The 27,116-nt window shown below is 43.7% G+C and overlaps 4 protein-coding genes across 4 annotated transcripts; 3 read left to right on the forward strand and 1 right to left on the reverse strand.

The window, feature by feature from the left end:
- The first annotated feature begins 1,344 nt into the window (after positions 1-1,344).
- Positions 1,345-3,583, forward strand: mos (v-mos Moloney murine sarcoma viral oncogene homolog). The gene has a single exon (XM_063874096.1). It carries the CDS (start codon positions 1,817-1,819, stop codon positions 2,825-2,827), a length of 1,011 nt encoding a protein of 336 aa, XP_063730166.1. The 5' UTR covers positions 1,345-1,816; the 3' UTR covers positions 2,828-3,583.
- steap2 (STEAP family member 2, metalloreductase) lies at positions 3,341-8,393 on the reverse strand. Its single transcript, XM_063874095.1, has 6 exons — positions 7,921-8,393; positions 6,658-7,091; positions 6,368-6,534; positions 5,142-5,669; positions 4,858-5,022; positions 3,341-4,693 (listed from the first exon to the last, which is right to left on the reverse strand). The coding sequence occupies exons 2-6, from the start codon at positions 7,031-7,033 to the stop codon at positions 4,400-4,402; spliced, it is 1,530 nt and encodes a 509-aa protein (XP_063730165.1). The 5' UTR covers positions 7,034-7,091; positions 7,921-8,393; the 3' UTR covers positions 3,341-4,399.
- Positions 8,394-8,790: 397 nt separating this feature from the next.
- On the forward strand, positions 8,791-13,848 carry alg14 (ALG14 UDP-N-acetylglucosaminyltransferase subunit). The gene is made up of 4 exons (XM_063912138.1): positions 8,791-9,004; positions 9,389-9,540; positions 10,058-10,180; positions 12,473-13,848. Exons 1-4 carry the CDS (start codon positions 8,860-8,862, stop codon positions 12,701-12,703), a joined length of 651 nt encoding a protein of 216 aa, XP_063768208.1. The 5' UTR covers positions 8,791-8,859; the 3' UTR covers positions 12,704-13,848.
- A 649-nt stretch (positions 13,849-14,497) lies between these two features.
- Positions 14,498-25,340, forward strand: cnn3a (calponin 3, acidic a). The gene is made up of 7 exons (XM_063873866.1): positions 14,498-14,757; positions 22,682-22,803; positions 22,900-22,966; positions 23,125-23,262; positions 23,379-23,495; positions 23,778-23,924; positions 24,312-25,340. The coding sequence occupies exons 1-7, from the start codon at positions 14,701-14,703 to the stop codon at positions 24,651-24,653; spliced, it is 990 nt and encodes a 329-aa protein (XP_063729936.1). The 5' UTR covers positions 14,498-14,700; the 3' UTR covers positions 24,654-25,340.
- The last annotated feature ends 1,776 nt before the right edge of the window (positions 25,341-27,116 follow it).

The following is a 27,116-nucleotide window of genomic DNA, read 5'->3' on the forward strand; positions in this document are numbered from 1 at the left end:
GGATACAACTGAGCGTCTCTGGTTATTATTACGTCTCATTGTTTGTGGGTTTGTCTGCTTCTGTGTTAGTCTGGGGTTACTGTGAGGCTTTATGGTCCTGCCCATATTACATTTCGTTTAGTTTATGGTTTGGTGGACAGTCCCCATTAATTAACTGTAACACAAACTGTAAACGGGGCAGCTTTAGCAATACATGACAAGCATTAATAAGGAGAGAGGAGGAAAGACAAGACTTTAGAGGATAAAAGCGGACACTTGACTAATCTGAGACCAAGATGCAACAAGCCAAATAATATATAGCAATAGTTGTTTGGTATTTAGGATGAATAAAAAACATGCTGTAGTTTAGAGAGCTGCATCTGCACTGACTGCAATGGCAACACGCTGAACACTTCTTCTTAAGGTGATGATACCCTACCTAGATATTTGATTGAATGTTTCAGGATTATGCATTCTTGAGTAAAGGGGTTTAGGTGGATCCCTTACCAATGAAAGCAAAACAAGCTTAATTTGCACTTTTTACGTAAGTTTGGTTTACTAACTAACAAGAAGGAACGGTTTTACCAGTAGTATTCACATTGTGTTCAAAATGAGGCAGCTAAATTGTGTTGCATGTAAAGCAGTATATAGAATATTAATTATATTATGCAATTAGTCCTAAAAACGAATGTGATTGGTTGATAAAAGCATTAAAACAACCCCATTACTCGTTCTATTTCATGCTGAAGGCTCACTAATTCCTGTTCCTGCTCTGCCTGCCGTCTGTGTTCCTTGACATCTATCCTTCTCTCACTTTATCATGACTCTGTTTGCTTGAAACCTATTTTGGTGGACCAGCCAAGGAGGTTAGAACAAATAAGTTAAAGGGTTTACATGAACAAACTGACAGACGAGGCAGCTCCATGTTGCTCTCCTATGTTATCAGCTCCATCTCACAGTGCAGTAGTGTTCAGACTGTGATCATGTGTTCCTGCATGCTGGAAAAGTCTCGGTGAAAAGAGTGAAAAGGACAAACACAGGCTCTGAGCTGTGTAACATGTTCTCAGCTCCCTCCCCCCAGCCTCAGCTCCAGTCAAATGTGTCAGTGTGCACTTCTGAAACTGGACTCTGCACAAAGCTGTCTCGCTGCTAATTAAGCAGCCCGTGGCTCGCGCACACCAAGTAGTAACTTTTTCAGAAACACACATAAATATTATCGTGTTTTACTACCACTGAATGCAGAAAGTTTGTGATGTACCCCGCCCTCCTCCGCTGCACAGAGTAAACTGAGTTGAACCATCGGGATGAACCCGTTGAACCCAAACAGAAAGCACGTCACACTCCTGGACACTAGGGGGGGCTGTGGCTGCAAAGAGGAGGCTCTGCTTTCAGAGTGCAGAGCAGCTGATCAGGGATTGCACAGTAAATCTGAAGCAAAATACATAGTAAAAAGGAATGTCTTTAAGGAGTGGCAACACAATTGGGACTGCAGGAAACACAGGATGACCCCGTTATGCATTGCAGCCAAACAAGAGCAGAGTCAGGACAGCAATACCAAAGAGGACCATGTATTAACCAGGGGTGGGAGAAGTACGCAACCAGATCTCAAATAGATATCACACATTGGTTGAAGGAGACCAGTATAGTAGTGAAGACAAACAGAGTTAATAAAGATCATTTAATTTAACTTTTTCTTTTATGGGGTAGTTCATTCTGCTCCTATACAGTAGGTGGCAGTAATGCACCTTTAACGCTGGCTGCCCCCCACAATAAACTCGTAAAAAGAAGAGGCGACAGCTGATCAGTCAGCTCCAGATTGCACACTCACACACCCACCATGCCTTCCCCTATCCCCGTCACCCGCCTGCTCCCCAAAGATATCTATCCCTTCCTGGACCTCGAAACCTGCAGCAGCCCGCTGACCAGACACCCCGGCTCGACCTTACAGGTTCCCGTGCAGCGGCTCCATGGAAAGGTCGCCAGCCGGCTCTGGTCCACGGTGATCCACTGGAAGGAACTGCGCTCCGTGCAGCCTGCGGGATCCGGAGGGTTCGGCTCAGTCTACAAGGCCGATTATTTCGGGGAGACTGTAGCGTTGAAAAAAGTGAAAAAGTGCACCAAGAACCAGCTGGCGTCCCGGCAGAGCTTCTGGGCAGAGCTGAACGCAGCGCACCTGCGCCACGGGAACGTCGTGCGCGTCATCGCGGCCACCACCTGTATGCCAGCGAATTTTGGAGACGACAGCAGCATCGGAGCGGTGCTCATGGAGTTTGTGGGGGACAGAAACCTGCAGCAGATCATATACGGTGGGTGTGAACCTCTGGAGGACAGGTGGCTCAGGTACGCCACGGATATCGCACACGGTTTGCGCTTCCTGCACTCACACAACGTGTTGCACCTGGACATAAAGCCAGCCAACGTGCTGGTGTCCGGGGAGGACATTTGCAAAATTGTAGATTTCGGTTGTTCTCTGAAACTGGACCACAGGTGCGAGGTGAGCTCTCTCAGTCCGCATCTGAGCCACGTCGGCGGCACTTACACGCACAGAGCCCCTGAGCTGCTGAAAGGAGAGGGGCTGTCTCCTAAAGCGGACATATTCTCCTTCGGGATCACTCTGTGGCAGCTGATCACCAGAGAGCAGCCCTACACCGGCGACAGGCAGCACGTGCTCTACGCGGTTGTGGCTCACAATCTGCGGCCGTCGGTCCAGGAGCACCCGGTGTTCCGGTCGGAGCAGGGCCAGCTGTGCAGGACTCTGCTGGGTCGGTGCTGGAGCGGGGATGGCCGCTGCAGACCCACCGCTCAGGAACTGGTGCCTCAGCTGGAGCAGATCAGCTCCCAGGCATGATATGTTTTATGCACATGTGCACTGGCAGCTTTATTAAATTGATGTGTTTTTAGGAACGTTTTAAAACGTGGACTGCCCATGGTCCTATCTTAATGCCGAATCTCGTTTAAAAAAGCCAAAACTTAAGTGCCTTCCTGTTTATCTGTGAAAAGACAATGAGCCTTACGAAAATGAAACTGCTTTACTATCATGAGGATGTAATGCTTCAATCGGCTTATGTGAATCTGACGACAGAAAGCTTATTGTAATAAAAACAGCTTTGAAATACATTCCTATCGCTCACTCAGCCTGAATAGGTGCATTTGAGTTGCTTAACAGTATGGAGTAAAATGCATTGAGTGTTGTGCAGTGATCTGGTGAATATGTGGCTCCTCATGATTGAGCACAAAAGGTTTTCTTAGCAGTATGAGGCTTCATCTTTAAAATGTCCTTTTAATTAAGTGTACTCTGGTGCACAGTGCTCTGAAATAAAGTGTCTACACTGCTACAGTAAAAATATTATTTTATTCTCACGTTAGTTTTAAAGAATCACTTACATGAACACAAAGCAGACAACATTACATCATTGACATTTTATTCCACAACTCAAACATCCAGGTGGAGTTACTGTAAGGGTTCAAACTGACTTAGTTTTAGACCATTTTCTTAAAATATGAGATACAAATGTGTTGTGAATTGAGTTGTATTTGTTATGTTGAGATTGTTATGTGAGATTTATGTGTGACAGGTTTTCATTAAAAATATTTTTATAATTTACATTTTGATTCTTGGCTCTCTCTCACATTCAAACTCATTCATTAGAAATGTGTTTCTTAACTTTTGAGTTTGATTCCTCTGAATTTGTGTTGTAACACAGCCACCTGCTGGACAGTAAGGGGACACGTACCGCTTATTCTGAAATAGTCTTTAGCGAGCAGACCTGTTTTAACCTTTTAGGAATGTTTATTGACGGCCACAAAATCTAGTAAAATAACACATAAACCTGTGTTACCATGAGGAGTCATCTATGGGAGGCTTGCCATTGGCTGACTTGGTTCTTACGGGAGGGAACTGTGGGTAAACATGACTGGTTATTTAGCTCAGATTTAACCAAAGTTATCTTGAAACTCGTGTTTAGAAAAGTTATTTTGACATGTTTATATTAAATGTTATGTACTTAGCAGCTCATGTGAACTGTATTTAAACCCATTCAGTTGATAGACTCAATCATGTGATGTTTTAATGTTTCTGAGGAGAGATGCTGCATTATCATGTGGGTTTTTTTCTTGACTTTGAAAGATGACTGATGTTTCCACAGGCTGAGCAGTAGTTGTAAAATGAGTGGAGTTTTTCTTTAAAGTCAACACTGTATCTCATTATGTCTACCAGGACACAAGGACAGAAATAGTTTACAATTAAGATGGACAAACTGTAACATAACTGTCCCACAAGGGCAGTCTTCATAATGCACAGCTACTAAGAACACGATTCACAGACGGCAAAACTGATCACAGTAACAAAGAGTACCATTTGCATCATGTGAATGAGAAGTGTTCATCAACAACAGTTAAATATGGCAGAGTGTGGAAGAGCTCACATGATGGTGACTCTCTCCGGTGAGACGTGTGCAGCCGAGCCCACCGGCTCCAGGCGCTGGCAGCAGTGCTGACTGCTGTCCATGCCTCGGCGGATCTGGTGCAGCTTGTGGCCCACGCAGGGGAGCAGCATGAGCACCTTCCCCAGAATCACACACACCGGCAGGGCCAGGGCCACCACGAAGCTGGGGGGCAGGTAAAAGCGGTAGGCGTCCTCCTCGAAGGCTCGCTTCCAGCCGAACAGCAGGCCGTGCAGGGTGGCGATGAGCAGAGCGATGTAGCCCAGCGTGGACTGCAGCAGAGACAGGAACACTCATTATGGGATGTACAGCAAAAGCAGCTGGGATTCATTCACAAAGAGAGGAGAGCCAGACACACCATGTATTTTTTTTAGATTGTGGGAAACAAGACCCCTTATGACCCCAGAATAAGCATCACACCTGTGTGATGTTGTACCTGTATGAAGCTGAACTCCCTCCAGTTGAGCGTACTGTGGACCGAGGGGATGGAGGTGATGGCGAGGAGCGACAGCAGCCCGAGACTCATGATCCCGAAGGAAACGTACATCTCCACCCTCCACACCTCCTCCTCGTTCCACGCGTTCTCCACATTAGCGTGGACCTGCAGACAGAGCAGGCTCAGGATGAAAGCAATCACAATTATCTTTTCATTATGTTTATAATCTATATGTTATCCGACTGCCTGCCCTTGAGGAGGCCCCCCCCACCCCCCCTACTGACCTGCTGGTAGGCGGTGTTGAGCATCAGGTACCTCTCCGACCTCCTCATGGGCAGACACAGGCTGTAGACCACATGTACGGCAGCCAGGAAGAAGCTGAGCAGGCCGAGCTGTTTCCTGCTCTGCAGCCAGCCCTCCAGCCAGTGGGGGAAGTGTCTGTACTTGGTCCCGTAGTACAGCTGGTGGGCGGCTGCCAGCTGACCCGCCAGGTACACCAGTGCCAGCAACGTGATGGCGACAGTGGGCAGAGTCCGGTTCACCATCTCTATGGGGATCTTGTAGAAGTCACTCTGCTTGTGTTTCACATACGGGTGGATGATGTCTCGTACAAATGAGTAGGCAAAAAAGAATATGGAGAGCGCGACGGCGGCAAGGACAGGGCCCTTCCAGCCGGGGAATAACCGTATGGGAATGTTCTCAATGTCCCGTGAGGAAGACAGGGTGCCCATATCCACCGGCAGGAAGTGGAGCTGGCGAGCTAACTCCATAATCTGCTGCCGAGCCTCCAGCGAGTCACTGCAGATGTACACCTAAAGGGGGATTACAGAGTGGAAGACTGGTTGGACTTACAGGGAAGTAGGAAGATAAAGGACATAATGACCTATAGAAATACTACCTGTGATTGTGTAGAAGAGATATGTTATCATTTATAACCCTAGCCTTTTCCACCAGTCCTCTCGCACATCTATTCCCTCCTCTTTCTGCTCCCCAGCTAAATCCCAAAATAATAGTCTCTTCTATTTCCATATATGTGATAGCAAGGGTTCTCCATGAAACTCAAGCACTTCATATAGAAGCGTCTTAATAGCAGATCTGAAGTGCCCTGTAATTTTAGAATCCAAACCATGATAAGGACAGCTGACTGGCTGGGAGATTATTTCAGGAGCCGGCAGCTCTATTGTTGGGTTTCAGGCATAGGATTTAATTTGCTCTGGATGTGAGGGCTGTTTTATAATCTGTGCCTAAATTTTAACTAAATGAATGCGTCAAAGAGCCGGATTGAACTTTCATTGTCTCATGCAGTATGCTGGCTTCTGTCTCCTACTATAACCCAAGATCCTAAATCATGATGTCTTGAAATGAAGTCAGGCTGTTCTTTCATAATCCTACCCGACCATCTTTGTTATGTATGAACAACGCTATTGGTTGTTCAAGAGGGTGAAAACCAATTGAAATCTCCAGAAGAATCTTGTAAGTGGACCTTATATATATAACATACTGCTGTTACCTGTGTGCTGGCGTCTTTGGGGCAGCTCATCTGCATGGCCCAGGCTGAGATGACGTTGAAGCCCTTGACGGTGACGGAGCCTGGCAGCAGTGAAGCCAAGTACTCAGCGTTGGACTCCGGGTACTGGTTCACCCTCCTGTTGTTGCTCACATCCACCAGGATCTTTCCTGCAGCACAACAAGAATGCTTTCACTTAAACAAAACAATTGAAAAAGGCAAACAATGTCCCCAGAGATACACACAAGGTTTTATTGACAGTGCTCTGAGTGTGTTTGTGTGTTGTAATCTACCTTCCAGTAGGTGCTTGAGGTCCCACAGCACAGAGTAGTGCTCGCGGCGGATTGCCAGGAACACGATGTTGGACTTCCCCACGGCGTCCTCATGGTGTGTCACATCCACAACGTGTGGAAGAGACTGCGCTGCCAGTTTGGGGTGTCTGCTGCCCACCACCACATGGAAGCCGCAGCGCAGCAGGCGGATGGTCAGGCACTTGGAGAAGTCACCGGAGCCCAGGATGGCCACCGTGGGCCGGGAGGACTCCGCGTCTCCACTCTTAGTGCCGTTGGGCAGGAAACAGGCCTGTGTGTGTTGGAGGTGGTGGTGGGAGGACGGTGCTGTGAAGAACACAGGGCTCCTGCTGCCGCCCATCATAGAGAAGGAGTCCATCCTGCCTCCCTGTCACTTCTTCTTCTGTGGTGTTCTGCTTAGGAGGATTTCAGTGGGTCTAAGGGAGGAAAGAGCAAGGTCAAAGAGGGGCTAAACTAAAGCACCTTCAAACAGTATTTTTTCTCATCATTACAGGTATAATGACCATGTAAACAGCATTTGAGTGCACTTGTGCTAAATAATTGTACTAATTGGCCCATTATTATAAATAAATCATACATTTTTTAGTTGTGTATTTTTTTGGGGTGGGTAAAGGAAGGATGATTGTAAGGTAGGGTCAACTTTGTGTTTTAAAAGTCTTAAAACTCAACCTGGACCTTTAGAACAGCAATTGGCAAAGACAATCTCACCACAAGGTCCACTTAGTAGATGATCTGGAGTTAAATCTGCTTTTTGTTGAATAGATATGTTAGTGGTTCCAAATTCTGCTTCATTAGTTGAAATGAACAGCTTAATGTACTGTTAATAAATGATTGAAAATCCTATAGATCATGTATGTCAATAATAGGAACACATTTTTGGTTGCCATGTCGCACAAGTCAGAAAAACCGGCGGGCTGCTGTGTCCATCAATGAACTCCATCATCTGCTGATGAGATCGGTGATAACCAATCAGAGGACATCGTCCGCAGGGACAAGCTGCGTCTCGTGATGACCTTTCTGTCTGCACACACACTGATCATCTGAAGGACAAGGTCGTGCGTTTGTGTGTGTGTGTGTGGGTATGCAGACAGCGTGCACCTGTAGCGTTGCAGCACGATCGCTGCGGTTCTGCCATGCAGCCGTACAACACACACACACACAACTGATGACAACAGGCACATATACCATGCACGTGCACAGTGAGACTGCATACACTGTATGATGTGATGATGGTGTGTTACCCACCTGTCATGAAGCTGCTCAGAAGGCTGCTGTTAAAGCTGAGACTGAGACAGATGCTAGCCGCCCATCCTGATGCTGCTCAACCTCCGCTGTCTGAACACATGCTGCGTTCACGTCCCGTGGGAAGGATCGGAGACGGCAGTTTCTTTTCTGAAAACAACGCGTCTGGAGTGTATTCATTCCATAGCCAGTAGAGTTTATTGAAATACCTCCATAAGACCCTCCACGGTATAAGGAAAAACTGCAATGACGATGTTGAATTTCGTGATAATTATTACCTGTAATAAATAATGTGGGTTTAAAGTGCATATTTCAGTATAGCCTATTTGGAAAACAGTATTTTTTTAAAGACAATTCTTAGGGAAAAACAGTATTGTACTGAAAATTGAACTAAAAACTAAACCTGCTGTCAATGAAATCTGTATTGTGAGTCTTTATGAGCTATTTTTGCACCATGTGTGAACAATGTGGGCTATCCAAACTTCAAGTCAATGGCAGTACAGATGCTTTTGCAAGCAACCAAAGTAGACACCAGTATATCCATCCTTAAATAGAGAGAGAAGGGTGGGATGAAGCACATTTTATTTTCTTTTAAACTTGTTATAGGCTTCATTATAAAACTGAAACTCAAATCCTGCGATGTGTCCTACAGTCTCCGAAGGATATACTGCCAGTGTTGGCAGCATCAGGGCTAGGGAGGCCAGCAGCAGATAAACACTGACCAACATAAACATTAGGCTATTTACATTATTAGGGGATACAAGGAGGAACATTTAGTGTCACATGGCAAGTTCAGTGGCCACTATAAAAAGTGTAACATGTTAGTTGTGATACAATCCAACCTCTACTCAGCTTGAGAGGAAAGTCTGCCTGGCATTCTGGACTCAGGGATCGAAACCCAAAATCCGTGTGTTTTGGTCCTCCGGAGCTGCCGTAGCTGTCATGGCGTTCCTGGCAGGAGCTGTGTTTGCTGTTGGATTTATATGTTTATTATTTATTATCCGTTTATATTATATTGTGAAGAATGGATCAAACTGTAAACCTGGATCCAAAGGTCCGGTTGCTGTTCTGGTTGTTGCAGGATCAGGTAACGATAGTGATATTAACCTACATACATGCACAGTTCCTCAGGTAGGCGATGTGCAGAGAACAGCCGTCTAAAGATTAACGTGTTCCTCAGTCATGAGTCAAGACATGATTTGTACTTCTACTCCGTAGACATTCATTTGAATGGTAGTGCATAAGGGCAAACAGGCAGAACACCTTTTAAAGTTGTGCCATTAACAGTTAGCTTACTTCCTTAGCATCAACGCTAACAACACGTAGCCTTACTGTAAAAGTGTGGATCACAACATGATAAACAGTCCCCGGCCAAAAGTATTTGCATAGGGGTATTTGCTACTGTCAAACTAAATCTTGAGATATATAATATTACAGTAGTTTATTAGATTGTGTTATATGTGTTGTCCAGGTGGTCATACCACAGAGATCCTGCGGCTGATGGAGAGCCTGTCTGCAGCATACACACCTCGACACTATGTGATCGCCGACACTGACAGGATGAGTGAGGAGAAAATCTGCTCCTTCGAAAGCTCTAAACAGAACTCTGACTCTGAGTCACAGGTACACAGCTGTCTGTAGGAGGACATTTGATCCATGTCCCTACCTATATCAACACTCACTACTGAAATGTCCTCTGTGTGTCAGTAACATTCAGAATTATTTCAGATATTTATCATCTTTGACACTTAGCTTTTGGATTGCCTAATTAGTATTTACTTAACTAAGGCCATCCCCGGCCCTTCACAAATTTGAGTCTTGCTTATGAAATATTGAAAAACAGATACTGTCTGTTATGCAGTGCTGGTACTCACCAGCAAGCGGCAGGAGTACACTCTTTATCTGTACCCTTCTTGTATTTTTAGCATCTAAGGTCACATATACAACACACCAAACTAATACCTACTTTATGCACATTTGAACACCTACTGAGAAAACACTGTGATGAGAAAGAATATGCAGTTTACTGTGTATTTATTTGAACAATATGTTGGTACTGCAGACTCATTTTATGTGATATTAGAGTGTGAAGCCGAAATGCAACATGCAAGCGGTGACGTCATGTGCCCTTGTTCCCCAGTTCTCCATCTGTCGGATCCCACGGAGCCGGGAGGTGCATCAGTCCTGGAGCTCCTCTGTTATCAGCACCCTGCAGGCCCTGCGGTTCTCCCTTCCTCTGGTGTTCAGACTCAGACCTGACGTGGTGAGTGGAAACAGAGAGCAGACAGGAGCTGTTCTCACACAGAAATATCACTCAGGCACTTAAAGTATTCCTTCTGCTATTTCAGGCCTTTAATCTAAAGCCTTGGCTTTAAGATTGTACCTATATGGTCAAAATATGCAGAAAGCATTCCAATATGAACACTGAGACATTCTCATTCACGTACCATGGTGTCATTTGACTAATATTGCACAACGTGGTCATGCTCATTGAATTACATCTGTCTCATTAATAGTTCATTTAACAACATCAAACTTAATCAGTGCTGAATGCCATTTGTTATTCAGTTGAACAACAATGAAGTAGACTCATGTTCATAGGAATGTTGCAAAAGTCTACGCTGTTGTTGACCAATGTAGGGACGCTGCATGTGGCTGTAGAGAGGAAAATGCACAATGAGTATGTGGACCTCCATGTGAACTGTGAGAGCAGACTTGTGAGCGGTCCCTCTGCATGTCCTGCAGAACTCTCTGGTTTTTGGTGGCTGGTTGCAAACAAAGCCGGGGTCTTAGTGCCAGGGCAGTCCTGCCAGAAATGATCCAGTCAGGCTTGGGAAGGCGGCGCGGTTTGACCAGCCGTAAACCTGCAGCCGCTCCCATTAGCACGGTACGGAATCTGCACTGATTCTGTGGGAGGAATAAATTAAGAAAATCAGGAATTATAATCTGAAGCACCACCTCACTGCATTTACATTTAAGCCTTAAAAAAACAACTATTTTGCTCACATTTATAAAGTATATGGTATCCTGTGTTTGTTTACTTTGACAACACATGTAGTTAGTTGATACCAGTGGGGGCATCTCGTGTGGAAGCCTCTGCCTCTATGAACTTGTGAATGGTTGAATGTCATGCTATGTATAGCAGCTTGAGGGGAAAGACTGGAAAAGCACAATATAAATGCAGTCCATTGACGATTTGCCAATACGATTCAAATCCCATGATTTTGGCCATGAAATCATGTTTCTCCTGCTGGTTTAACTCTGTGTTCCTCACATTTATCTTATAGGAAACCAAACTACTTTAGGAAAGCTGACAATCACCAGATTATGAATGAGTATGGAAATCTCTGGAGATGGAAATCTTAACTAGCCTGAGTTCTTTTTACTGCAGCCACAGCGGGGGAATCTGCTGACGTTTACGGCAGACTCTGGAGTATTTCACTTTTATTTACTGCACAGCACTGACCACCTAGATTAGAGTTAAAAAGTGAAGTGTCTGTAGTCTTAATGCTCACATCTGCTGCTACATGAAGCATTTAATTTAGTTAAGTGACTGTTCCTTGTCTGCTGTTGAGCTCTGAGAATGATTTCTGTGTCTCTGACTGTGTGATGGCTTCTCCAGACTCCAGAGCAGCTCCGTCTGGTTTCCTGTAAACCCAAACTCCCTCAGCTTCCTCCAACCCTGAGGCCACTTATTCATCCAGCCCCCTCCCCCCTCCGTCTTTGACTTTCACTGAGCTGCCTTCACTGACTCATACACATGCTCTTTTTTGCCTTTTTTAATTTTCAGACCGCAGTTCTTCAAGTCTGAGTGTTGAGGGATAGGACATGTTCATGTTCCGTCATGTGAAGCTAAAAGCATACTACTCAACTCTCCAAAGGTCTAACAACTAACACATGCATCATTTCCTGTTCGCTCCTCTAGCTTTCGGGTTTTTTTGGACAAAAATAAATCAATGTCTACCTGTGACCCCCATCACAGCTGGTGGTAGTCACTGCTGTAGCTGTAAACCTCTGATAAACCATAAAGACACTAAATCAACAAGAAGAAGCAGATATATGGACTTCCATTGTAAGTGCTTGTGCATTAGTTATGGGTTTAATGTGTAAGGTTTAATAAAGACGAAACCAATGCAGACAATAGCTATCATTGATCATGCTTTAAAGACACAGATGTCTGAACTGTGAGCCAGATTGGAAAAATCTTGAACGATAAAACGTTTGTAAGTACATAAGACGTTAAAGTGAATGCATTATTCGCCAAACCCAAATATGTTCCACATGCACTCCACTGTTGGAAACGACAGTGCATGGATATCAGTTTTCTACATTGGACCCTTCACCTCTCTTTGTCATGGAAAACAATAAAAAGGTTTCAATCAAATCAAATCCGTCTGTCGTGGACACAGAGGGATGAAACATGTTGATTTGAAAACTCATATTGAGCATATCTCTCCTGACTCCAAATCTCTATGCAGCTTATATAACACTGACGATGTTTCACTTCCTGGACATGTGCTCATCCCCCTCCTCCTTTCTCTGTCTGTTGTTTCAGGTGCTGTGTAACGGCCCGGGGACCTGCGTTCCCCTGTGTGTGGCAGCACTCCTGCTAGGAATTCTGGGAATGAAGAAAGTCCTGATAGTTTATGTTGAGAGCATTTGCCGGGTGCAGACGCTGTCGCTCACGGGGAAAATCCTTTACCCAATATCAGACTATTTCTTCGTGCAGTGGTCCTCTCTCAGAGACAAATACCCCAAGTCCATTTTCCTTGGTAGAATAGTGTGAACACGTCTGTTACGTATGAATTCATCACAGATATATTGCCATTTTTGCTTTAATGCTTGTGAATAAATGCTCTATTTTCTACTTGTGTTGATGCCTTGGTGAGTTGATAATCCATTTCAATCACAACTGAGCATCTGCTGATGAAGACCTTTAAATGAGGTTAAAAGCCCAGAAATAGACCTTGAGCCAAGATAATCAGTTGATAAAAACATGATTCATCAACTGTTGTTACTTGTTTTTCAAATGAAAGGTCACTGTCACATATTGCCAAGGCTTCTGGTGGACATTTGCACAAAGATAGACAACATGTTTTTGTAAGATAGGGATACACATTGAAGGAAAACATTCAGATGATGTGCTACTTATCAGGAGGTTTGGGACATAAAGAACTGTATTTCTTTGTTTGTTTTTAATAGTGCAAAATGAATATTGTGCTTTTGTATGATACATGCCAGTGGAAGCATGTGAAACAACAGGAGGCCAAGGGTGGAGCCTTGGGTAACACCACGGGTCTGAGAGCAATGAAGGCATCAAAGAGAGCCACAGGGAATGTTTGATGAATAACATTTTAGGGGCAGCATCTCTGTTGCCACTTTTAAAGGAGATCCAATGAGGTAGAATTATCAGTCTAGGGGTATCGTTTCAAATGTGGCTCTTTGGTGTTCGTAGCATTGTCACATCTCTGTTTTTCTTTCTTTGTGCTGTGTTTCCTGTTCCTGGATTGAGCAACTGGACAGGAAGAGTTCTGACATGATTTGTTGAACTAAAGCGAATAGGAGGAGGGAAGACAAGGAGCCAAGGTTTCCGAGTCAGTGTGACATCTGGCGCTATTTATAGGACAGATCTCAGAGAATCTGGAGAAGAAACACCCAGCTGCTTCACATGGGAGGAGAGGAGAGTACAACTCCTCTCTGTGTTCACACTGACCACTCATACTGGACACTTTAGCTGGTAGCAAATCAGTAAACTGGATTTTGGAGTTACTGATTGAGTTAAAACTGGGAAACAGATGGCTGTGTGATCTGTGAAACACGTTCATAAAGTAGGTGTTTGATATGGCACTGTTAAATCCATTGAAAATCTCCGAACTGTACAATAAGTATCTGTAATAACTCTTAGAAATAAAGTGTTTTTGGACATTTTTACTGATGTAATGGACTCCTTCACAGGCTTAGTCATAGAAGACTAAACACAGCTGCAGCTAATGGGAGTTAAAACGAATAAGCCAAACCATTTACATTCTTTTATTTCCATTCAGCCTGTTCCAAAGCGGATTTGGGATTCATCGGGCAGCTTGTACTGAATCAAACATTAGTTTCCTGATAATGCTAAATGACTGCGTCAATGGAAAACCAGATTACGGTGTTTATAATGCATTTTCATCATCAAAATGGAATGAATTCATTTCAATATGTTCCTCAGTACAGCGGGGTAGGAGTTTTAAAAGGAAAATTATAAAAGGTCTCATTTTAATATAGTAATACAAGGCCAACAACAAGTGGGTGAATATGAACATTTAAATTGGATTCTTGCATTTTCATTTTTACTTTCAGATCATTATGTGGTCCTTTATTAATGCTATTGTGGAATTGAGTTTAATTACAGTTAATATGTGGGCTTCAATAGACAACACTGCATCAGAGGTACTTTTTCTTCAAATAGTAATAATAATTACAGTGAAGTTTAAAAACTGTAGTTTGAATCATCCTTGAGGAGCAGCAGGAGGGGGAGGGGCCTACTGCAAACCGGCTGCTCTGATTGGTTGCTGAGACGCGTCCATTATTTGGAGCAGTTTTTTTGCACAGTGAGTGAGAGCTGCAGATCGCTCAGTCTCTGGTCCTCTCCTCTGATAAAACTCACGGAATACTTTCCTCCTGTCTGCCTGTTCAAGAGAGAAAAGCAGCTGCAGTTTATAGGAGTTCTCCACAGCAGGATCTGAGCTACATTGTAGCTGAGGATACTCTTTCGGGTTTACAAGAAGAAAAACTAACAAGAAAATGACACATTTTAATAAAGGGCCGTCCTACGGATTATCTGCAGAAGTGCGAAGCAAAGTAAGTCTTTACCTTTGTGTTTCAGGGAGGGGGGGGGGGGGGGGGGGTTACTCAGAGACTTTGAAAAGTTAACAAAGACTTTTTGGATCTGAGCCATAAACACATAGCCCGTTAACGCTGGCTCTTTCTCCGGAGAAAAGCAACACGCCGAGCACAAAGCCATTCAACACTGTGCCAGTTCAATGTGCATTGACCAATAGTAAATGCAGTCTAAACTTTGGGAGTTTTCCAGAATTTTGGAGCTTTTTTCTGCTAAATAAAAGTCAACAATGCGGTCCAATGGTTAACTTTACGGTAACAAAGGCATGAGAAAGAAATGTGAAATGTGATCCAACAGGTGAGAGTTTAGTACAAAAGTCCAGCGTTGGAAACTGAAGTGCAGCTCCTAGACTTGAACGCTTTAAAGTGAACTCACCGTGATGATTATAGCAAACCGTGGATAGAAAGAGTCTGTTAAACATGAGCACACTTTATGCCCCCCCCTCAAGGACGGAACACTCTTATGCATTGGTTTGATTTGAAATGCAGTCATGGCTTATTTGGATGACATTACCCACCGTGTGTTTGCATTGTTTAAAAAATAATATGTATTAAAAGGGATGTGATAGAAATCCAATAGTTTGTGAGGGAGGGGCTGTGTGTCTGGATCCTGGCATACATGTGACATGTATTGATTTCCAATCTGTTGTCTGATGATTGCAGTGCTTAAAAGTCAGATTGTCACGTAGCACCAATGGGATTATAGGAGCTTTGTGTTATTAAATGTGATAATAAAGGAAAGTAAGCAGCAGAGCAAAATATTCAGAGTTTTATTAGTTTAAATAAAGACATACACATGTCTGTCTGGGTGCAGACTGTTGGGGGTCGCAGGAAGTGACCAATGGATGACATCATTGCACTGACTTTAGTGCATGTTAAGGACATGTGCTGCATTAGAGTGACACTGCTCTTTCTACAGAAGGTTATTTATAAGAACTTTAAAAAAAAGGGGGTTTTCAATCATGAACCACAAATGACATGTGCCGCTCACCATTTTTAAAGCTCCCTGTAATTTCCAAATGTCTTTCCATTACTTCAGCACACATGGAGGGCCACTGGGTTCACAGTGCTGTGAGATGTGTTGACTTACAGCAGTGTGGTCATCCATCATAAGGAACGTCATATCTGCATTTAGGGCCGAAGTGAAGTTTGAAGTTGTGCAAACCTGATGAGACACGTCTTTACATCGATTCCATTGGCCTATGATGCTCAAACTGGTGATTTTCCATAAGACCAGTGTCTTGCCAAGGATTCTCAGTTAGTAGCTTGTCAGTATACCACAGTGCAATCCAACCACACGTTACACTAACTTGATTCCTACAGTACACCCACTCAACGTTGAATATGGCTTTTGATTTCAGCAGTAATAGGAGAATTTCCCAGAGTTTCCATCGGTTTATCAAGTGGGCAGTGTGCCAGCTGACTTCATTTTGTACTTCAGAACAATTTCGTAGATTTTTGGGAACAGAAATGTATCTCGACTGACACACGAACATGGCAAAACAACAGCATGGAAATTGCTTTTTTAGAACATCTTGTCCATGTTGGCCTGAAGCTGAGGGTGCTACTTAACGGACCTGGTGTTTGGATTGTCTCACCTGCCGTTTCAGAGTTTAGGTGTGAACCTTGTGTGTTGATGGGATTTGCAATACAGTGTTGATTATGGACTTGAATTGTTCAACCACTTAGAGATGTCCCGCCCCTTAGCCTTTCAAGTACAGGAGCGCTAGCCAATCGAAGCCTGGGTGTTACAGGATTTTAGTGTTTGCAGAGCATTTACATTCCCAGAATCCCTATATAACACACTACAGGAAAGGGAAAACCCCAAAAGAGCATAAAAGGGCCTCTTAAAATGTTCCCTTTGGAGGTATGTGTATTCTAAATCCAACTGTAATGTGTCAACTGCAGTCACGTAGTCCCAGTTAATTGCAGTAAAACCTCCTCTGTCAGAGAGTGCACATAAATAAAAGGAGGAGGTCAGGCGGGGGCCCATCTGGGTTCCATTGCAGTGGTGTGATCAGTAGTCCATGCTCTTCTCCGAGCTGCATATTTCACATTCCTGAAATCCTTCAGCAAGAACCCCTCGATGAGGACCCCATCCATCGGGGCTACAGCCCACCGCCTTTCCCTTTCCACTCTGCTGTTAGCATCAGGGTAGCAGACATTTGGTTAAAAACTAATCAGTTGTGGCGCTCTGTCTCGGAGTAGGACATACAGAAAGTAAAGATGTGTACACATGACAGGGTATTATAGAGGGTATTTAGATGAACATCTAGTCTCTTACAGATTGTATTTCTCGTATTAATACCCCAACTTGTAAACCTAATCGTATGTTGTGAATGATTACCACATTTAGTTTACTCGTAATAAGATAAAAAGCCATTGCTGTATTTCTTGGATCTCTCTTCCCAGAGATCGCTCTCTTGTAATTTTTCCTGGGAGTGTCGCCACATACACCCAGCTTGTAACGACAAAACTGCAAACCCTTTGATCAGATGGCCAAAGCTTTAAAGGCACTACTCTACCTCATTCTGTGATAGTGGCCTGACATTAAAGCAGCGAGTTGTAAATAGTGTAATCGTGGGAAAAAGAAATCAGATGCAACCTCAGATAAGATATTGGACGTGATGCCTAGAGAAGGATGTTTCATTTTTAGTGGAATCCCTCCTGATATTTTATAAGCTGTAAAAGGAATATTATAAACAACAGGAAACTGAAAATCGGTCCAGTGTGCCATAAAAGTGTATCATTCTATCCCTCAATGAAAGTCTTTGGAAGCACATTCATGTTTCAGGGGAAATGGAAAGCAGATAGATTTCCTTTGTTTGACTGAAAAGAAAAAGAACTGGCCTCATGGAACATTTGAAATGATGGCTTTATTCTGTATATTGTATTCCCTTTTCCTGTTTTAAATCCAGCTCATAAAGAGAAGCAGTTATGTGCACAAAGAAAAGTGAAACCTGAGACACTCCAGGTTATCGTGTCTTTCTTATTTACAGAGCTCTCACTTGACTTGTGTTTGAGGTGTTTGCTAAAGGTCTGACTGGTCTGGCAACAACTCTGCCTTGAGTTTCTCAGTGTGTCTGCTCAGATCACAGCTTTTCACTGGGGTCATGAACTCTGAGTATCACATCAGGATCTGCCAGTGAGTCTCTGCTCAGGAGGAACATGCACTTTATGAAAAATGCTCAAAGTTTCAAACATTTGAGTGAAAACGGGAGAGTAGATCACGTTTTCTTGTAAAGCAGATACAGGAGTAGATGGTACATCGGGGATCTATGCTACAGAACTTTATTACATCATTACTTTACTGCTTTTCGTTATTAATGGGAGTTTATATCACATGTTTCCGTCTTCTCAATGCTCTAACTCTTCAGTAACACTCTTCATTAATGCAATGGAATCAAACTACCCTTGTAATTGTGCAGTGATCATAATAAAGTGGATATTATTTAGCCGTTTTCGATGAACATGTTCCCCCTTAGCTGATACAAAATGTCTTGAAATGCTAATCATAGCATGACTGAGTTCTTGAGCGTCTCTTCGACCCCCATCCTGCAGCGTCTGTTTGTTTTGCCTGTGGGTGGCGTCCGGCTGTCCTATCAGCAAACACATTGATTGTGTTAGTGTGTGCAGAGCTGCTGGAGGGGAGACGTCAAACAGCTCTTGTGTCACTGGTGACCACACGGTTAGCCTGGAAAACAGACCTTCTCCTGACAGACAAATGTATTATTATATGTGTCGCTCAGTATGAGGAAGAGTTTTCATCTAGCTCAAGGTGGACTGATTTAAAAAGCAAACTGCGTCATTCTGAAATGCAAAGCTAGGCTTGTGACGGAGCTCTCACATCTGGAGGTCAAATAGACTGTGTGGTATCACCCTTTATTATTTAGTCTTCGTCCTGTGTCAAATGTCCTCGTTCGTTTTTATCATTTTCCTTTAGTCAGTTACTAAAAGTCAGAGCCATCTTTTCCTTTGTTTTTCAAGAGCTAAGACTTGAATTGTGGTTGACTTATGTGTTATTTATGGTCCAGAAATAGTCCAAATGTTCTACTGACACCACAGGTCTGTTGTAACTAAAAATGAAACGTTTTCACCTTCCAAATTTGAGACTGAAAAAGGTCGGTCATCTAATTGATTTGTCAAATATGCATTGCAGCTCTTAAGTCTTCAGCCCCTCTCTCTAGTCTGCTGCGCTCCACTTACTGACTAAGAAGCACAGTCTTGATAGCGAAAGCTCTCAAGTAATGTGCTGACAGCGGATTTCTGCACATCAGTGTGTTGTGAGAGCTGCTCTGTGATTACCCAGCCAGTGAGATGCCTCCAATTTAGACTCGCAGGAAAGACTCCCTTCCTGGGGCTATTGTTCAGCTCCAGAAAGATAACACATTTATCATGTACAGTGTCCTCACTTCTATCAGTGGAGCTACAGTCCGGTGATGGAAAAAGCAGGGTTGTCCGGCAAAAAGCTGAATTACTGCTGATCTTTAGGTAAAATAATAACCGTTGTGATCACTTTCCAGAGTACAACCCGGTCTCGTAGTTTTTAAACCTCTGTGAAGTTAGTTGGCGTTTTACAAACCCCATAGGTTTATTTCTTAAACTTGACTTCCTGGATTTAATTTGATATCTCAACAGGGCCCGATAAAGCGAACCCTTCAGCGTTGTTTTAGGACTGCTTTCCGTCTTAACAGCCACTTAAGGGTTAGGATTGTGTGGAGCAAGATGTTCCAGACACTGCCTGTGGCCTTCAGTCTTTGTTAAACACATTATTGTTTAGCAGATTACTGCTATTAGCAAAGTGGCTGACATCAAATTGGAAACTACGAGTTGTACTCACAGTGGGGGGGGTTCCTGTTTGCTGCAGGTTAAAGGTTTTGCTGAAATGTCCAAATTATAATCTTTACTAAATCTGAGGGTTAGACTTTGAGTCCTTCTGAAAGCCACTGTTGTTTTTGTTTTACCTCCGTTGGGTTTGTGGGTTTGTTTGTCAAGATTATGGAGTGACTACTGGCCAGATTTTCATGAAACTTGATCTACGAGTGTAGCCTTGGCTAAGGAAGAACCCATAACACTTTGGGGCAGACACAGGCATTATTTTTCACTGTAGGGACTCGGCAATCTCAGTATCAGTCTAGTCTGTTTATGCATGTTGTTCATTCGTCTTCTAATCAATCTGCTTCATGATTTACTGTCCGCACTGAATATGTTGGAGTTTTGGCTCCATGGTGAGGAAACGACCAGACGGATGAAGATGATACCCTGTGTTTTGGGTAATTGCGATGGGCATAGCGTTTTATCGACTCTATAATTAACCAGAAAAGGTTGATTGTTCGCTGACAGATGAATTGATGGAGAAAATAATGAGTAGTTGCAGCAGCCAGATCTATTCTTCTCTTGTGAAACTCCGACTTGATGACACGGCTCCTCTCGCCACACTTTGTGGTATGTTGGGAGTTTTTCAAGCGCCGGGATGGTTATATATTAATGAATAGCTGCCTCTCTGTTTGCTCAGCCTTGGTTCAGTACTCAGTCATGTGCATGATGGGACAAAATGCTAAGCAGCTTCATGCTGATTAACCACTGTGGTTGGATGATTTTGTTATGTTTCACTTTACTATCAGCCTTTCTTATCCGAGTGCCTAACTGGAACCGGTTCAGACTACATAACTGTGATTGTTCATTCCTATGAGAGTGGTAAACAGTAGCTCTGAAACCTTTTAAAAATGTGAGCAGTTTCGTGCTGTCATCAGGAAATGCTTTTGGGTACAGACATGAAATGGCGCAGGGGTTTGTCGGATTTTCCATTCCAGCTGGCTCACATTTTTACCCTTCCAGATTTTCCCCTCAGAAGCTCAGTTTCCATCAAAAGAACTGGATCCCTTTTTCCAAAGCCTGCTTTTTTTCCTTCTTTTTCCTGAGAGTTTTTTGGCAATCTTCCTCGATAATAACCACCGGGAGACGTGAAGAGAGCATTACTCCCCCTCTCTAATCATTCCAGCTCTTTGGCTCCTTGATGGGGTTCCTCTCAAACTCCGGCCCTGATATTATGAGTAGTGGAGAAGATTTAACCTTTAACTATAACCTTTCACTGAGCCTCGGCTCGGGGCACAACATCCTGTTTGGCTTTAACAAGAGCGGGGAGGAGGAGGAGAGAGGATATGAAAAAAAATCCATATTTGTCTTTTCATTTCATGACGGCAAGCCACATTTTTTACTTCTGTAACAGTGTGACATCTCCAAGCGGTTGACCAATCAGAGCAGACTGGGCTCTGGTTTCAGACGGAGAGTGAAGAGAGGTGCAGGCAGTATGAGAAAAGTGCTTTTTGAACATTGGAGACATGTCCCAGTAGAGACACTACGTACTGATATGAAACCTGTACTCTCTATAATGATGTCGAAAAATATGACACTCAGGCAGGTGACGGCTGACATTTTCAGGGGGGGTAAATATCTCTGCGGTATGATAACTGCATAGCAAGACAGAACAAGAAAAGTCAGCTGTACATATGAACATGGTTCTGGACACCTGTTGTTGTTGTTGTTGTTGTTGTTGTTTCGTAGACTGAATGAATGATCAGTCTGAAAACGGAAAATAGTCTGCACATCAGGAGCCGCTAGACTGTTGATTTAGGATGACAAAACTGGGTATTGTTGGGTATCACATCATTGAAAAACACACAAAGGTATAATTTGGTATCAGAATGTTATCAAAATTGCAATATGGACTAGTCCAAAACTCAAATCACAGGAAGCACACTGTTTGTTGAAGGCTGAATATGCTTTAACATTTGAATGAAGCATTGTGCTGATATCCAGGCATAGAAACTGTATTTTACAGACTCAACAAAACCTATCTGTTTGATACTGTTCCTTTTTTTAAACTATAAACATTTCATATCTCTCAGTGATAATGAGAATAGTGATGCTAAGTGATCAGTTCTTCGGTGATGAAATCGCTGTAGAACTATCAGTCGAAATATTTGCATTTAGTTATTTTTCCTAAACTTACAGCAGGAGAGTTTGAAGAAAAAACCAGACTCAGTGTTTTCACAGTGAAAGAGTGGAGGCTCACTGAAACCTGACACGGACACCAGATGGTTTTTATCTCAGGGATTCTTCTCTGAGAGTAAACTGAACGAACTCGCCCGGCTGTGGATGAGCAGCGTGTCTGTGGGATGTTGACTCAGTGTCATCCAACAATATAGCGCTGTTTGGAGACGGGAGGAGGATTACTGTACGGATTTAATCTCTCTCATTGCAACACTGTCGAAACTGTGTCCGTCTAGTGTTGAGTAACTGAGGCTATGATTAAGGGTTTAGTAAACCTGAAACAGTATTTTGTAAAACTTCACTTGTGTCTGAATTCAAAGTATTTGTACCTGGTATCTCTCTTTCTCTCTCTCTCTCTGTTGCGTAACGTACTTAACTACGGGCACTTTAAGACCGTAAGATCTTTGTTTCTGCTTATGTTTCACACACCACTGAAAGCGAAATACAATTTACACAAGGATTTTGTGCCGTTGCTTGTTTTTGTTGCATTCTTCTTGTCTTAAATTGAATTAACCAACAATTAGTTAGGCCTTTCTTCTAAGGAACTCAAATCAAGTCCGTTTATTGGTCTGAAAATCTGTTTCCAGTCACGGTTGGGGACTTTTTCTCATGAAGGGCCCCATTGTTATTGCTGTGGGTCTTGGTATGTGCGTCAATGTATGTGATACCTGTGTGGATCTTAATGGCTCATTATTATCTATCACATACGGTGGTTTGTCTTCTGTGTACTCTCTGTCATCTTTACGTGATTATTCACTACTCAACTGACTAGTGAAAGTTACATTTTAGACCTACAGTGAAAGCAGGTTTAACATGATGCTTTTTCTCTCAGATTGCTCAGAAATATGACACACAAAAGGAAGAGGAGCTCCGCTTCTGGATTGAGGAGAGAACACAAATGCCCATTGGAGAGAACTTCCAGAAAGGCTTGAAGGACGGAGTCATCCTCTGCAAGTAAGTATCACACAGCAGCATCTCAGTGGAGAGCTGTACCTAAATATATCCTCCGGGGTTTCTGTCTATTCATGTTGTGCTTTCCTTTCTCTTCAGTCTGATTAATAAGCTGCAACCAGAGTCAGTGAGGAAGATCAACCACTCACAGCTGAACTGGCACAAGGTACGATGTGTTCACTGGAAACAATGCTCACTCATGAGTTACAGCTCCAGACTCATTCATGAAGCTTTCACTGCTTTATTTGTGCTGTTGTTGCTTCCTCCTGGTTTTGTTGGATTCCCAGCCCCCTTCACTTCCTTTTTTTCCATTAATCTCTGCAGCTGGAAAACCTTGGGAATTTCATCAAAGCCATCCTGGCCTATGGCCTGAAGCCCAATGACATCTTTGAGGCCAATGACCTGTTTGAAAGTGGGAACATGACTCAAGTCCAGACCACACTGCTCGCCCTGGCCAGCATGGTGAGTGGAGCCACAGCACAGAGGGGCATTGTCCCCTGAGGGACACATTTTATATTGTTGCAGGAAATAAATCTAATGTCATGGCAGTGCTTTGATGAGCATGTTCTTTCTGCCAGTCAAAGACCAGAGGTTCGGACACGAAGATTGATATCGGAGTGAAATATGCAGACAAACAGGCCCGGCATTTTGATGACGAGAAGATCAAGGCCGGCCAGTGCGTCATCGGACTGCAGGTAACTATGACTGGAGTTCAGGGGACTCTTAAGGACAACGCATGAACTGGATGTAACTGAGAGCGGTTTGTAGCTTTAAATATAACCAGCGTAGTTCCAGATAAATAAACAGAGGCTGAATCTTCCCTAGAGAGTCTTATTCCTCCTGCAGTGATGCAATCATTGGAGTCTCCGTTTAAAGCATTAAAATAAATAAAATGCTCCTTTTTAAAAAATGGTTCATTTAAGGAAAACCAGTAAGGCTGATGTATATTTGGATTTCCTGTCTTCTTTTGTCCTCAGATGGGGACAAACAAGTGTGCGAGTCAGGCAGGGATGACTGCTTACGGCACCAGGAGACATCTGTATGATCCAAAGACCCAGACTGACAAACCCTACGACCAGACCACCATCAGCCTCCAGATGGGAACCAACAAAGGAGCCAGCCAGGTTGAAACCCACTCCTCTTTTAATGCTTCTCTTATTAGATGTTTTATTTCCAACAGATCCCGAGAGGAGACTAAAGCGGTTAAATACTAGAAGGGCACTCGGAGAGCAGGCCTCCGCCAAGGCTGTTCCCATAAGTGAAAAATAATGTGTAAACCCACCCAGGAGTCCGATCCGCTCCAAGGTTTAATACGTGTTTGGCTGTACACCCTTCAAGTGATATTACCCTTGCTTTGCACTTCTCACTTACTGTACAACCCCACTTCAAGAAATCCAAACTATCCCTTTTAAACCGATTTATTTCCAGGAATTTATCCAATTGGATCAGAGCGTCTAAGTGTCTGCATGCTACCTCCATCATGTGTTTGAGTTTCTGCTGCTCTCCTGCAGGCGGGCATGTCGGCCCCCGGTACCCGCAGAGACATCTACGACCAGAAGGTGGCGCAGCAGCCGCTGGACAACTCCACCATCTCCCTGCAGATGGGCACCAACAAGGTGGCGTCCCAGAGAGGTATGAGTGTGTATGGTCTGGGCCGACAGGTGTACGACCCCAAGTACTGCGCCCCCCCCACAGAGCCGGTGATCCACGCCAACGGCAGCCAGGGCACCGGCACCAACGGCTCGGAGATCAGCGACAGTGACTATCAGGGCGAGTTCCAGGAGGACGAATTACAGGGAGCGTACCAGGACGACTACAGCCCCCATTACACCGACCAGGGCATTGACTATTAGCGGAGACCCCCACCTCCAGATCAGTATTACCTAGTGTATTTTATAAACTACACAACAGAGCAAGTCTTTTGCTATCCTCACTAGTCTTTTTTTTCCTTCTTCTTGAAGCATACAATGAGATGTTGCCTTCCTTCTCCAGCCTCTATCTGAAGGCTGTGAGCAGCTGTAGTGACATAGAATAATGACACAGAGTGATGATGATGTTTTAAGCTTAAAAGCATTCCCTTTTTTAACACCCACTTTTATAAAAAGATGTTTAAACGATGGAAGTAGTGAGACCGTTGTGACGGTGTAGCATCAGGTGAAGCTGCTGCCTTCAGTGTTTGTGTTCCTGGACTGAAACTGGGCTAATGATCCACGTGAGAGGAATCCAACAACAGGCTGACTTATCTTCCATCTTACCCAGCCTCTGTAATCCGGTCACGCTGGAACTTCTTTTGTTTTTTTACTACATGTAATCACTAGATAGTGTTTCTTCTTTTAATGACGGTTCAGACGACCAAACCCGAGCTGACTTTTACTCTGCAGGCATACTTCCTCGTTCCATTAAATGACCTATATTTTCATATTATTCCTCTTGTATTCTCAAACTGTATTTATTGCAATGTCTCTCATTGTAAAGCAGTCCACTGTTATATGGTTTGTAAAGAAAATGGTATGTTATAAATAAAGCCTTAAATTCTTCAATTCTGAGAGCCTGTCTGCACACTATTGTTACAGGAATCACAACGAGAGGTAATATAGGAACACATGAAGTCATTTCATGCTGCACTGCCTTTAAGAGTGGAAATATGGGAGTGTGTACTATTCAGAGTTAATGAATAGCAACGAGCAGGCACGGGAGGATGGTGAAAAAACGATTATAGCCATGATACAACGGTCACGCATGACTTCATTTTAAGTGGAATATAGGCATCATATGATGGCTAACTCAATCTTAAAGGGGGGTTTTGTTTATCATGAGAAAGGCTTTAAGGCTCGGTCTCATGATGCCCTGTCTTCATTTGTTTCAACCAGGCAACAAGACCAGTGTACAGAGCCAAACCAACCATCAGTTTCCTAATAACGAGCTTTGTCCGTGCAGCCAAGCCTGGTGTATATTATCACCAACTTCCATAAAACGCACAAAAACTATTAGATGGTAAAAGAAAAATACAATTAAGAAGCAAAAATGAGAATAAAATGTCCTTGATTTTCGACTTCAGCATGTTTCCTTTAATTAGAGGTGTTGCCATAAGTCAGCATGGACAATAACTGTGATATTTAACTACAGACCACCCGTTACAGATCGATGAAATTGGCGGTGAAAAAGGAAACGAGCATGCATAACTTTAAACTAATCTCTTATCAGAGTATCAGTGCTCTCAATTGTCTGTACAGTTTCCGTACTGTTCCGCATGTTTACACTCTAATGTCATAATGGGTTTCAAAAAGCCATGGAGGTTGTTTTGTGATGCACCCCCCCCCACTCCCCGCTCCCTTCTGGTTAAATGTAGTCATCTCTCATTGTGACGAGGGGATCACACAGGCTCCGTCTGTTCTGTGGCTGCAGCCGGGCACCCAGGGATCTCAGAGAGCGGAGGACAAAGCGTGAGCAGCCAATGGGCTTCATGGGAATGTGATGGCATTCATTCAAAGCCCCCCCCCCCCAAACACACACACACACACTTCCCCACCACCACCATCCCGTCCGCTGCTCAGGAATAATCACTGCTTTGTGCAGGCCTGCGGAATCCAGGGTGAAAACGCAAGACTCAATTATAGAGAGGGAATCCAAAAAAGCACGGTAACCGCGGCAACCACCGAGGGCCCTTAGGGGAGGAATAAAAACACACAACCCATCCTGCAGGCCCGTTTCAGGCTGAAACCAACAGGGTGGTGGTACCCTCCCACTGCACACATGCTGCCTGGGGCCAGAAACATGTCAGGGGGAGGGGGGGGAGTGTGATAAATGATGCAGCATTTTCATTGGCCCAGAGGAGTGTCACAGCATGGTGCTGCCTCAGGTCAGTGGTGTCAAACCTGCCCAGTTAATAACACCGCCTTCACGTAAGAATTCATGAGGTTTGTGAAATCTGCTGACTGTTGAAACCCGGCAGGATGACTCGGCAGATCAGCCTCCTCAGGGACGCTCTGATGGAGGCCTCCAACATTACCACAGCGTTTCAACTAAATGATGAGAAGTGTGTCCTGGTTGTTAGTCAGACCTGGCTATGGCAGGAGTACACACATCAAGAGGAAGTACAGATACTCGTGTTTAAAACTATTGACTGAACTTCTTTACTCAAGGAGAATGGAGAATGGGCTTTGAAATGTAAAGTAAAAAGTAGCCATAACTAGCAACAGTTTTATAGAGTCGATCTGGTAAATGGACCTCCCTTAGACATACCTACACCGATCGTGCTTTCTGTGTGACATTAGGTTGAAATATAGGCGCTCAATGACTAATGATCACGCCACCAA

Source organism: Eleginops maclovinus, chromosome 21, assembly GCF_036324505.1.
Source record: "Eleginops maclovinus isolate JMC-PN-2008 ecotype Puerto Natales chromosome 21, JC_Emac_rtc_rv5, whole genome shotgun sequence".
NCBI classification, from domain to species: domain Eukaryota; kingdom Metazoa; phylum Chordata; class Actinopteri; order Perciformes; family Eleginopidae; genus Eleginops; species Eleginops maclovinus.

Excerpts from the sequence above, each read along its gene's own strand:
- mos (XM_063874096.1), top strand. The coding sequence starts at position 1,817 with ATGCCTTCCCCTATCCCCGTCACCCGCCTGCTCCCCAAAGATATCTAT.
- steap2 (XM_063874095.1), bottom strand. The coding sequence starts at position 7,033 with ATGGACTCCTTCTCTATGATGGGCGGCAGCAGGAGCCCTGTGTTCTTC. Across the intron at positions 5,670-6,367 it reads CCAAAGACGCCAGCACACAG|GTGTACATCTGCAGTGACTC; the intron begins GTAACAGCAGTA and ends ATCCCCCTTTAG. Across the intron at positions 4,694-4,857 it reads GGGAGTTCAGCTTCATACAG|TCCACGCTGGGCTACATCGC; the intron begins GTACAACATCAC and ends TCTCTGCTGCAG.
- alg14 (XM_063912138.1), top strand. The coding sequence starts at position 8,860 with ATGGCGTTCCTGGCAGGAGCTGTGTTTGCTGTTGGATTTATATGTTTA. Across the intron at positions 9,541-10,057 it reads ACTCTGACTCTGAGTCACAG|TTCTCCATCTGTCGGATCCC; the intron begins GTACACAGCTGT and ends CTTGTTCCCCAG. Across the intron at positions 10,181-12,472 it reads TCAGACTCAGACCTGACGTG|GTGCTGTGTAACGGCCCGGG; the intron begins GTGAGTGGAAAC and ends CTGTTGTTTCAG.
- cnn3a (XM_063873866.1), top strand. The coding sequence starts at position 14,701 with ATGACACATTTTAATAAAGGGCCGTCCTACGGATTATCTGCAGAAGTG. Across the intron at positions 14,758-22,681 it reads CTGCAGAAGTGCGAAGCAAA|ATTGCTCAGAAATATGACAC; the intron begins GTAAGTCTTTAC and ends TTTTTCTCTCAG. Across the intron at positions 22,967-23,124 it reads CACAGCTGAACTGGCACAAG|CTGGAAAACCTTGGGAATTT; the intron begins GTACGATGTGTT and ends TAATCTCTGCAG.